The sequence below is a fragment of the Hippocampus bargibanti genome, linkage group LG04, assembly GCF_051943395.1.
Source record: "Hippocampus bargibanti isolate YZ-2025 linkage group LG04, ASM5194339v1, whole genome shotgun sequence".
NCBI classification, from domain to species: domain Eukaryota; kingdom Metazoa; phylum Chordata; class Actinopteri; order Syngnathiformes; family Syngnathidae; genus Hippocampus; species Hippocampus bargibanti.
In genome coordinates, this window is record NC_142737.1 from 28794948 (window position 1) to 28807447 (window position 12500).

General features: G+C 41.7%; 1 protein-coding gene across 2 annotated transcripts in view; it reads left to right on the top strand.

Moving 5' to 3' along the window:
* Positions 1-8303, top strand: part of nr6a1a (nuclear receptor subfamily 6, group A, member 1a) — a 51908-nt gene extending 43605 nt beyond the window's left edge. For both annotated transcript variants that reach the window (XM_088995028.1, XM_088995027.1), the window contains 3 exons: positions 2682-2803; positions 2891-3043; positions 3275-8303. In XM_088995028.1, the coding sequence (XP_088851154.1) occupies positions 2682-2803; positions 2891-3043; positions 3275-3405 (406 nt within the window). In that variant the 3' untranslated portion in view covers positions 3406-8303. The remainder of the gene's footprint in view (positions 1-2681; positions 2804-2890; positions 3044-3274) is intronic.
* The last annotated feature ends 4197 nt before the right edge of the window (positions 8304-12500 follow it).

Consider the following 12500-nt stretch of genomic DNA (forward strand, 5'->3'; position numbering starts at 1 on the left):
TCACCCCTTGGGTGGTGTCCGTCCCCCATTTAAGCTTGGGTCCTCTACCAGAGGGCAGGAAGCTTGAGGCAGTGAAGCAGTGTCCGTGCTGTTCCCAGGACGGCACTTTTCTGGATCGAGATATCCGATGTTGTTCCCGGGATCTGTTGCAACCACTTCTCCAGTTTTGGTGTCACTGCCCTCAGTGCTGTGGCCACCACAGGCACGACTGTCACCTTCACCTTGCAGGCTCTCTTCAGCTCCTCTCTGAGTCCCTTGTATTTCTCTAGTTTCTCATGTTCCTTCTTTCTGATGTTTCCATCACTCTGGACCGCTACATCCACGACAACAGCGTTGGGTTTTTCAGTCCATACTCTGCACAGATATTTCGGTAGACTATACCACCCACCTGGTAGACTATACCACCCACCTGGTTATGGCACTCCATGTAGGCTTTTCCTGCCAGCATCTTATGTTGGATCGTCTCAGGTCCCTCTGCACAACCTACACCTTTGGTCTTGTCAGATTTGGTATCTATGTACCTCTACAGCAGTGGGGCTCAGGGCCTTCTCTTGAGCAGCCAGGATGAATGTCTCTGTGCTGTTCAGCCACTTCAGTTATGGACCGGTGGTGCATCCCGCATAAGGGCTTGCCATCCAATGTTTGTCCTTCTTCCAGCACCTCATCCCCTGTTCCCTATTGTCTAAGACATACATCTGTTAAAGGATTCTCCTTGATTTAATCATGGAGCTTGGATGTTCCATCCTGGATATTGGCTATCGCCTCTTTCCTTACAACTTGTGTACATATGTACATACATACATACATACATACATACATACATACATACATATCTATTTTTTTGCGCTTTAACAACAGCTCAAGGTGTAACAAAAAGCTAACATGGGCAAAAAGCAAATGATGCCCCCTTGTGAAAGGGAAAACATTGCCCATAAGAAAAAAAACGAAACAAAACCTGAAAAACATTGGGAATGGCGCTCCACGTCAGTCTCAGTGTGCTGGATTTGAAATGGAACCCTCCATGCTTGGTTTGTAGCTTTCAGGTCTTAACAGCTGTGTTATGAATCTCGTCCTTTGGCGACCTTATTATTCATGCAGGTTATCTGATCACTGGCATTGCACATATATGTTTATTGCCCTGGTCTTGTTTTTCCGTTGAGCTGGCTTCTTCGAACTTGTCCCCACCCGGTGAGGTATTTGTCCGTGGCCGCTTTCCTTGATGCCAGTTTGGTTGTGGTATCCTGAGCCTTGTAGCTATTTCCAATGTCGCTTGTTGTTCCTTCAGGGAGTAAGATCCCTTCAGCCTTGACTTCCTTGTCCCTCTTAATGACACTGACTACATTTCTCGAGCACAAATGACATCCTGATGTCACTGCTGTAGATCCTGGTTGGGTGGATCGGGGAGTCTATGTCGCGTTTGCTCTTAGCATACAACTTTATGTGTTCCATGTAGAAGAGGTGACAGATCGTAGCTCCATTTCTGAGGCGGTATCTACTGCCTGTCTTGGCAATTACTTGGCTTTGGGTGTTCAGAGGAAAGCCGTTGTAGTGAATGTAGCCCCAAGTGATGTAAACATCAGAAAATCGATGAATGTTTGCAGCAGATCCCAGGAACAACATCAGACATCTCAGTCCAGAAAAGTGCAGTGCTGTGAACAGCCAGGACCCTCCAGCTTCTCGACTTCTTGTAGAGGACACAAGTTGAATGGCAGACAGACACCACCCAGATGGAGAGACGAGGATTATATTTTTTTTTTTTTCTAGAAATAATATTCTTGGGCCTGAAAAAGGGTTTGATCTTTGTTACAATCAATATGTAGTGCGGTTGTGACATACATAATCATTGTGTGTAAAAACAATAAAACTACTTTTCGGATATTATGTGTTGTTTTTGGAACATAGCCCTAGCAAAAAAAAAAAAACAGGCATTACTGTACGAGATGGCAGACGTTCAGATGCAGTGATACCCAAGCAATATTTTTAAGGAAGATATCACAGCAACAATTCTCCAAGACATCCAAACATCCTAGTCTCTTAGTTCTATAACTGTAGGATACTTTATAATTCAACAGTAGCCAAAATGGAACTGTATAGTGCCACTTAGCATTTTTTTTTTTTTTTTTTTTGACGACGATACTAGTGCAGCGTGTTCTACCGGAAACAAATTCCTTGTGTGTTCTACATACTTGGCAATAAAGATGATTCTGATTCTGATTTTCCTAGCACTTTGAGCAAAATAGAATTGGAATGGGGCCAGCGAACCAGTCCATGAATAGTATGACTCCCCAAGACAGAGCTGTGGCTAGCACCATCTCTCCAGCATGCGGTGTTGTGTCATTCTCTATTGGTAATAAAGGATGTGAGGGGGTTTGCCCGAGTGTAAATCAGGCTAGAACTATCTCAGCTCATGACACACTTTCTCTACAGCACCACGCTGATGTCTCAGTTGGTAGTCTGGTAGTTTAGCAGCTCACGTGTGATTTAATGTGGCAGCCCACATTCAATGTTGTTCTGAGGTGAGGTAAATAAAATTTTAAGGATCTTTTTGAGGAACTGATTCTGACACACTCATCATTCGTCATCACTTGTTTCCATTAGTAGGACAAGTAAACCACCTCAACCTGTTTACGCAGGGTTTGTGTAAATTCGCCCTTCCGATAAATTGTCTGTCTTTTGGTCAGTTTCAGTGAGGACGGCATGGAGGTGATGGAGAGACTTATCTATCTCTTTCGCAAATTCCACCAGTTGAAAATCAGCAATGAGGAGTATGCCTGCATGAAAGCAATCAACTTCCTCAACCAAGGTGCCACTGAAAACTAGTTACTGTACTATTTTATTTATTCCATACGGTGGTCTTTATGTCTGTGCACGTGCTTTTCTACCCCTGCAGACATCAGAGGACTGTCAAACACCTCTCAGCTAGAGCAGCTGAACAAGCGCTATTGGTATGTGTGTCAGGACTACACTGAGTACAAGTACCCGCACCAGCCCAAACGCTTTCCTGAGATCATGATGTGTCTGCCTGAGATCCGCTGTATCGCAGGTAAGACCAGAATAAGGAAAATAAAAGATGTGTTTATTTATTTATTAAAATCTTGGATTGCATAGGGGAATGCAAGGCATCAGTTGTTGGAAGACACAGAACCGTATTTTCCTTTTTGTGTTCGTACCGTTTGGACAAGACGATCCTTTCTGTCAAATATCCTCGACCAGCCCTATGACATGCCTTTGGGCTTGAACGAAAGCAAAGCTAAAGCGGTTATATGTTTTTCAGGGAAGCTGGTCAATGTACCTCTGGAGCAGCTCCCACTTTTGTTCAAAGCAGTCTTGCACTCCTGCAAATCCAGTCTGACCAGCTACAGGACCGGCCCGTCACCCTGCGTGACCACCTCCTCTGGAAATTAGAGGCCTCCCTGACCCTGACCTCATAACCGACAACCTTCTCCCAATCAACCTTCAACTCCCCCACAAACCCAATTCCCCCACCCCTCCCCCACCCTCAAGGCGAGGGAATAGTCTCTCCTCCAATGAATGTGACAAGCAGCTAGTTTTTTTCCTTTTTTAATGACTTTTTCTTTTTATATTTATTACACGACAGAGCTGAATGTATGCTGATTTACACTGTGCACATGCTTCTGTACAGAACAAATGCTCATAGATGCATTGGTCTTTGGAGTTTACAAGTGTGTATCCAGTTTGCTCAATGTGTCCGTGTTGCCATTGTTCGAGCGAGACTAAAAGAAGAAGAAGAAAAATAGAGTTTATTTTATTCGGATGGGGGAAGATAGACACACGTAACTAGTGTTTTGAGACTACCTCAGGAAGATGTTATTGCTATTTTCGTGGTGCTAATAAAGAGTTGCCCAGTCTAATACACAATTCCAATGGATGCTTTGGCACCTCAATTAAGAGTTTGGATGTACAAAGGAGCTGTGCAAATCAAACATTAAGAAGTGGTGATGTTTTAAGACTTGATAGTGGGAAAAATGAGCTACTCGAGCTGCACGGACTCTTGGACATTCTGCTTTTGGAGGCGTAACTTTCCATGAGTGAAGGTGTCCGCAATTTTATCAGTGGGATGTTCTTTGGAAAAGGAGTATACGGGTATTTTTTTTACAATCATAGACTGGGGTGTGAGGATGTATTGCAATGTCAAGGAGGACAGTTAGCTTTGCTGTTTGTTTGATTTTTTTTTTTTTACCAAAGTATTATGCAATGCTTTTTTTTCTTCAAAATACCCATTGATGGGATTAGAGCTTATAGCTCGACAAAACATTTCTTGTCAATGAAGGATACATATAAGAAATGAATCAATCTTGATGCGAAGGGAGGTCATCCTCTGATGGACAGATGAGCACATTGCTAGAATTCCTCACAAATGCTGCTGCTACGCCTGCACCCTCACATGCATTCAGTAGATGTGATTTGGTGTCATTTGTACGGAAACTAACTGACCAGCAGTTCTAGTTCAATAATGTCGTGAGCCAGTTGTCATCAAGGTACTCCGATGTACATCGGCCTAGCAAAGACATGTTGCTACTGTTTTACTTTTATCTGGTCCTGCCGAGTCCAATCACGTTTCTTTTGCACAGACCAAAAACCAGAAGAAGATTAGATTCGACCTGAACCAAATTTTGTCTCAGGTCACTGTCTAAACTGGTGCACAGTGAGTTGGATTGGGACGATAGACTCCACGGACTAGGAAATGAATGTTTATGTGCTGATTCAAGTTCAGCTCCAAAGATTGCAGATAATCATTTTATGATATGCTGATATGATTTTATTGTGATTGATTTGGTGTCGAGTAGTGACTGGAGCTCCGGCCTTAGCTCACTGTATGACCGATATGCACATTCTTGCAGAAAATGGACTTTAATTTTGGAGCTGCTTGAGGGTCTTCTGCAATGCCTTCAGTTTTTAGCAGTTCCATAATGCAGAAAAAATGCAGTCATTGCAACGACTCACTCTCTTTTTTATTTTTTGTTTGTTGTTGTTGTTGTTGTTGTTGTTTTTTTTTTTTTTGCACACATCGGTGACGTTCAGAGACCTTGACCTTGGCCGCTGCCCGCCCAGTGTGTTACTCTCTCAGGCCTATCTTGGCCTGGATCGAAACAGGGTAAAGTGAGTGTTATGTATGCATTCAGGAGTTGCTCCAGCGACCATGTTGATGTGCTTATTGTGTTAGTAGACGTAGTTTTCAGGACATAGAAGGTCCTTTGTAGGAAAAAAAAGTTTCCGCTTCATTTGCATAGGATGGTCATCCTGCCGCCTTTTTGCGGGGTGAAAGTGGATATGTAGTTTGGAAGTGAAACAACACTGGGAGGTGGGTCAGCTGTGGGCCAATTATCCCTCTTTCAACATTTGTGACGAGCACCCGAGATCTAGGTGCATATCCAGATAGTTCGCTTGTCCCAATGTTGCCGTTTTCAGCCATGGCCTCGTGTGCATCTGCGGCCTTAACGCTACCACTGTAGCGGTGCGGTGTTTCTCTTTCGAATGCGTCACTTCTCTTTTCATCTTTGAATTTTTTAACATTTTCGTGTACAGTACCTATGTAGTGATTTTAAATGCTTTGCGTTGTTCTTTTTATCATGTATTCATTCATTCTTTTTTTCGAGTCAAGACGACTCCTCATTTTCTGACTCTTAACATTTTTGTTTTTTGTGGACTTGGAATAAGATGCATTCCCTTGGTGCACAGCGGTTTATGAAAGCGTTCCTCTGGGGCTGTGATGCCATCACACCTTCTTCCGAATATTTTGCTATTTAGGAACCTTTCACATATTACTTGATCTGTAAAATCACACACACAATGTATACATTGTGGGATCACCTAGGATTCCCAAATGGCATTCTGTTTCTTCCGTTTTCTGCAGCGGCAAAGTTATTGAAATACAGTGATACCTCGGTTTATGAAACCCTTGGCTTACAAACGTTAAATTTATGAAAAATTTACCTTGGCATACAAACTATTTTTCGGGACACACACAGATCTGCCACAATGAGTGATGTGTCGTTCACGAACGAGCCCGTTCTCCTGAAAAGAAAATGGCACCTGGCTTGTTTTGGTCCTCTATTCCCCGCCCCCAGTCGTCGGCGATTGGTGAAGAACGCAGCAGTGAGGGGAGGTGGTTTAAACATTAAAGAGACAGGCAGACGACAGAGAGAGAGAGTGACAAAATGGATAGGAAACAGTGACATTTGGACTCCTTTCAACTTTGATCGTTCAAAGGCAGAGTGTAGACTGCATTTTTAAAATTCCCATCAATTAGGCTCAACAAATAACCCGCACAAGCCATCTGTACACTTGATGCAAAAGGCTATCAACCCAGCTAAACAGAACACAATTGATGAGGAGCAAAGGACTATTATTGCAGATAAAGCACCTACAAGGGATCATTCCTCAAGATGGTGAAAGAAGGCTACGTTCCTCATCGTGTTTAATGATGATGAAACCATCAACGACCATCACAAAGGTAAATAAAGTGACTTTATTATATAGTTTATTTCTTTATTTACAATGCCATAGCACATTTATTATACATAAAATAAGGTATATTTTGTGTAGTTTTAAGGCTTAGAAAATTAGAAAGGAGAAAATTATGTTTTATGGGGACCTGGGAACGGATTATTGTCATTTTAACGATTTCCTATGGGAAATTAATTTTTGGGATACACACTTTTCGCCTTACATACTCTGTCTGGGAATCAATTAAGTTACTAAGCCAAGGTATCACTATTTGTTATGCATCTTCTTTAATGGAAGCAGTGCAGACTAAGTCAGTAAATAGTCTTAGTTTGACTCAACGATGGATATGTGAACATTTGGTGATGGAGGGCGTCCATTTTCTAGAGTAATCATTAAAATGCCCATGAATCGTAGTTTACGCATTTCAAATGAACACACAGCGTGACAATAATGCACATATGGGTAAATCTCTTCTTTATAACTGTTTTATGGCTTATTAGGAGTTTGTGATCTGAAGTGAACCTCTTGTTTTCAAGCACGTAGCTCAGTGATTTATTTTTGCATCGTGTGAAATGCAAAAAAAGACATTTCACTCTGCTGAGCTACTCAGGCAGCTACGGGGACCTTCTCAGAGAGAGCAATACTGATGCAGTTGAATGAGAAATGTTCGGCTGGCCAAACAAACAGGCCGCTACCATCTCTGTTTTCTCAAACTTACTTCAGGAATGCATTGAACATCACACACATCTAAGATCTGACTGTTGGAAAAAAACATCTGAAGAGATTTTTTTCCTTTTAAGTAGCATCCTGCTACCCAACTCAAATAACTCGTCTCCACTGTCCTATTGTTGCCAATTTCTGTCACAATGTAATACACGTGATAATGTTTTTGTTACACAAGGAAAAATGTTATTTGTAATATCTGTGCTGAAACTACCTCTCATCACTTTACTTACACTACATAAAGGTGTTTTTTTGTTGTTGTCTTATTTACTGGATTTATTTTCTCTTCACTCGGTTCATCCACTGATGTCTCAGATTCAGGAAAGAGCTTCAAACTTGACCATTGTAACTTTTTCAGCATGTTGCCGCATGCTTCACTGTACCTCACAATGCTGTTTATCTGTCTTGACCTTTGGCCGTAACACAGCAACTTTTTTTAATCACTATTTTCAGGGATCCTTATTTACCTCAACCCTTTGTTTTACTTTTTAATCCACGTCATCTATTGTTTCACATTTTGCCCTGTTATCACGAATCCAAAACCAAAGATGAAAGAATGTCCATGACAAAGTCAACATACTGATTGTTATTCACGTGAAGCATTCTCGCTGCCCTCATGCATTTTCGTGTTTACTTTTCCTTTTCCTTTTTTTAAGAGCTCCCAATCTTGTTATATGGTATTCAGCACGTCATGATCCCCGTCAGTTTTTTTTTTTTTTTTTTTTTTTTTTTTTTTTTTTGCTATTGAGCTATGTGATTGCGGTTCACCACTGAAGGCAACACTTTCCCAACGTGGCAGGTTATCATATCTGATGCCGCTTGTGATTGATTGTCAATCAAGCAATGCAATTGTGGTCGTGCTGACATCTTGTGTTTACGTTCTTCCTCCCTCGGTCGAGTGACCCTGGCAATGTGGCACGAGACCACAATGCATTTTTTTATTTTATTTTTTTATCATGACGTTTTAATTCACATGGGCTTCTGAATAGAGGCGGCAGCTTTACTTGCTGATCATGATATTAATGTGACATTATAAGAAGAGGTTAATGGAGAAGGGCCTTCTGGGATGGTTATTAGCTTTTCCGACCTCTTGTGTTCGTACACACTCTATCACCATGTAAGTGTTTCATGTTTTATCTTCCTATATACTTAATTTTACCAGTCATGTAGAATGTGTCCAACCCCAATGATGCAACATTTTCAAAGCCCCATTTCCTGGAGCACAATGTGAGGAGAGTCTGGGGCTGTAGTAAAAAGAATTGAGAACCTAAATACCTCAGGGAATACATTTATTTACACACTGTTGTTTACTGTGAACAGACAATTGAAACTGCTTTGTGTTTTTTCTCTTTGGGAATCTTGTCTGCTCTTGTTACTTTAACTACCTGTGAAAAATGTGATCCATTATGTGTTAAAAGCATGTTTAGAATGTGTTAGGAAATAAAAAAAAAAAAAATAAATGTGAACGTTATGCAAGCATAATCCATACATTGTCCTTGATTTTTTTGCACCACTGAGAGCGGGCAGTCGTGGCCTCTATTTTGTTATTTTCCAAGTCATGGAGCTGGAGAGCTGGACCAAAACGCCACCCAAGGTGATGCGGCACGGGGGGAAAGCGTTTTTTTTTTCTCATTCCATTTATTTTAGTCACAGAAAGAAACACTAGTAGCAATTGATTAGCTGCTGGTCTGTCCCATTGGTATCACTGAGGTCTTTGAAGGTTTTCGAAACAGTGCAGAATCAAACACTACAAAGTTCCAGTTTCCCTTGGAGGGCTGCGATAATTGAATCCAAATTAAAAACGTCAATAATAATGGTGTATTGAACTGTTGTTTAAGTTACTGCACTGGGGTGTTTGGTTAAAAGATGTATCATATTTATTTCATATGATAATTTAAAATGTTGGCGGCTCGGTAGTCGAGTGCTTAGCACACCGGCTTCACAGTGAAGAGGTCACCGGTTCGCGTCCCACCCCGGCCTCCCTGTGTGGAGTTTGCACGTTCTCCCCGGGCCTGTGTGGGTTTTCTCCGGGTCCTCCGGTTTCCTCCCACATTCCAAAAACATGCATGGCAGGCAGATTGAACACTCCAAATTGTCCCTAGGTGTGAGTGTGAGAGTGACTATTGTACGTCTTTGTGTGCCCTGCGATTGGCTGGCAACCAATTCAGGGTGTCCCCCGCCTCGTGCCCGAAGACAGCTGAGATAGGCTCCAGCACCCCCCGCGACCCTACTGAGGAATAAGCGGTATGGAACATGGATGGATGGATGGAATTTAAAATTTTATTTTAGCAAGCATCATGGAAGTTGACACATTTGATTTGCTTTGGCGGGCTACATAAAATGATGTGGTAGGCCTGATCTGGCCGCCGGACCTTGACTTTAACACATGTGTTCTATCCTGCATTATACATGAGGAAATTTGACATTTAATTCCTTTGTGTATTCTTACTACACTTTTTATATGCAACAATAGTGTGCCTTACATTTGGGCCAAGGCAAAATTTTAACAAAAAAGCAAGGCAACAGCACAAATCTGGATAAATTTGGAGTCATAATTAGATAGATGTAGATTTGCTCAAGCCACTTCAGCAATACTCATACAAAGAGCATAAACGACCTTGTACCAAAATGCATTTGGCACTAAGTCGCCAAAAGTAAATGAATTTATAAAACTAGTTCAGTATTAGAATAAAATGTATTTTATATAAACTGTACCAAGACTACTTGCCACTGTCTGGATTTTGTGTCACAACCATAAAAAGTCATTGTACTACAAAATTTTCTTTACAATAATAAGCTCCATTTGTCTACATGGGGCATTAATTTGCCGATCCGCCTCATCCACACTTAAGTGGCGGGGTACTGGAGTCTACCCCAGCTGTCTTTGGGCAGAAGGCGGTGTGGTAAAAGTGATGCTTTGATTCTAAAAGCGCCTGACCGGTTGTCATTATCTCATGATTGCTGAAGAGTGCAAATACTGCCAGACATAGGCCTATAATAAACTGTTGCTTAGTTGAAACCGACTCCATTTTATTTACCCACACTACGACACCCTGTACCTGTTTACAGCCAATCGCAGGGCCTACAGAGACGAAAAAGCATCCACAAACACACCTAGGGAAAATTTGGAGCGTTCAAAAAGCCTGCCATGCCTGTTTTTAGAATATATGATGTGACCGGAACTCACACAGGCTCAGAGAGAACATGCAGACTCCATACAGAGAGGCCAGAGCTGAAATTGAACCCAGTACCTCAGCACTGTGAGGTTGATGCACTAACCACTGGACCACGGGGTTGCCTTACATGCAGCATTCTTGTTAATATTGTGTTGGTGGTAAATGAGTTAAGCCGCAAAATTCTCCCGCTTTTTTTCCATCTCAGGTGCGGCCATTTTGTCACATTCTGTCAACTGAAAATAGAATCCCAGTTGGTCAGGGCTCAAGTCACAACAAGTCACGGCTCACATATAAGGACTGAAACCATGATTAGTGGTGACCTGAGCCCTGAGCAACCGTGATGTCATTTTCAGTTGACAGCAAGTAGCAAAATAGCTGTTTGACTTCATCACAGTTGAATTTTGAAGGCAGGTCGTTTCGTCACCTCGTGACTCGGAACCATTACTGTTCATTATAATCAAAATCAACATGTTAAACTAAAGTCTTCGATTGTTGATTGGTCATTTATCATTATTGTACAATCAGTCGGGTGTTGTTGCATTAAGACGTGTTGGACATGTGGTAAGACTCAAACAAACAGTTGTTGGCATTGCTTTGTGCCAAGGTGAGACCACAGACACCAACACATTGAGCAAATAAACAGGGATAATAAACATGTCGGTTCTCCTTCTTGATGCTTATCGCTCAGTTGATACGGATGCTCGAGTCTTGCGCTCTTAAATATATTCATGCGCAAATCCATCATCAGGCCGCCCACTGCTGCCTCTCATGGATGTTGTTGCACTCAAGGGGATCCACAGCCTTGACTGGGCGAGATCTGATTAGAAGCTTGTTGGGTGGGGATGGGGGTGTTATACACTAGTCTGTCAAAAGCCAATCTGTCAACCTTGAGGAGATAAAGTGATGAGCCATGGATCACTGACCTGCACCACACTCATGATGTAGGTCTGCTGACTACTTAATGTTGATGCAACATTACATAGAATACACCCAACTCAACAATCTTAAATTGTCGATCAGGATTATACATTTCCATACATAGTTGTTGTTTTTCAGTCTATCCCAGCATATTTATTATTATTTCATCCATTTTGATTTTAACTGACCTTTCTCCTTCCTGCATGGTGTTCCCATGTTCTCCAAGCGCTTTCTTGAGTTTTCTTTGTGCACTCAAGAGAAAGGTCCAACATTCCAAAACCATGCATGGTCAGCAAACTGGACACTTGAAAGTGTACATGTGTGAATGGTTGTTTGCCTATAATATGCCCAAAGATTGCCGACTGTCAGTATTCAAAAATATGTCATATGGATAATATTGGTCTGAAAAAGTATTTGCGTGATGCTGATCCTCTTAAATTTGGGATTTAAATTCAGTCATCTATTACTAAGCAGAATAATGATAAAATGTTATTTTTGGTTATTTCAAGGTAAACATCAGGAATAATCATAAACCTACAAGAATGGGTGGATCCAGCAAGGTTTAACTGTGCATATACAATAGAGCTATCAGAGGAAACATAAAACATTGTCGAAACATCGACTAAAAGAGGCCATGAGTACATATAATTTATTACATTTTGATTCTTTTTTTCTGAAAAATTGAACAGATGGCAAAATGTCAAGTCCAAAGTATACATTTATTATCATCATAAGATGATCTGATTAGATCAAGAATAAACAAAATTCAGTGCATTATAATATTATTAACTGGGGCGGCCCAGTATTCGAGTGGTTAGCATGCCGGCTTCACTGTGCAGAGGTCGCCGGTTCGCGTCCTGCTCCGGCCTCCTTTTGTGTGGAGCTTGCATGTTCTCCCCGGGCACGCTTGGGTTTTCTCCGGCTCCTCCGGTTTCCTCCCACATGCCAAAAACATGCGTGGCAGGCAGATTGAGCACTCTAAATTCTCCCTAGGTGTGAGTGTGAGAGTGACTCTTGTATGTCTTTGTGTGACCCGCGATTGGCTAGCAACGAATTCAGGGTGTCCCAAAAACGGCAGGGATATGCTCGTGTACCCATCGCGACCCTGATGAGGAATAGGTGGTACGTAAAATGGATGGATGGATAATATTATTCAAATACAGATTCAGGCGATTCTCGAGTCATAATAATTGGATGAAATATTCAGATTATTAA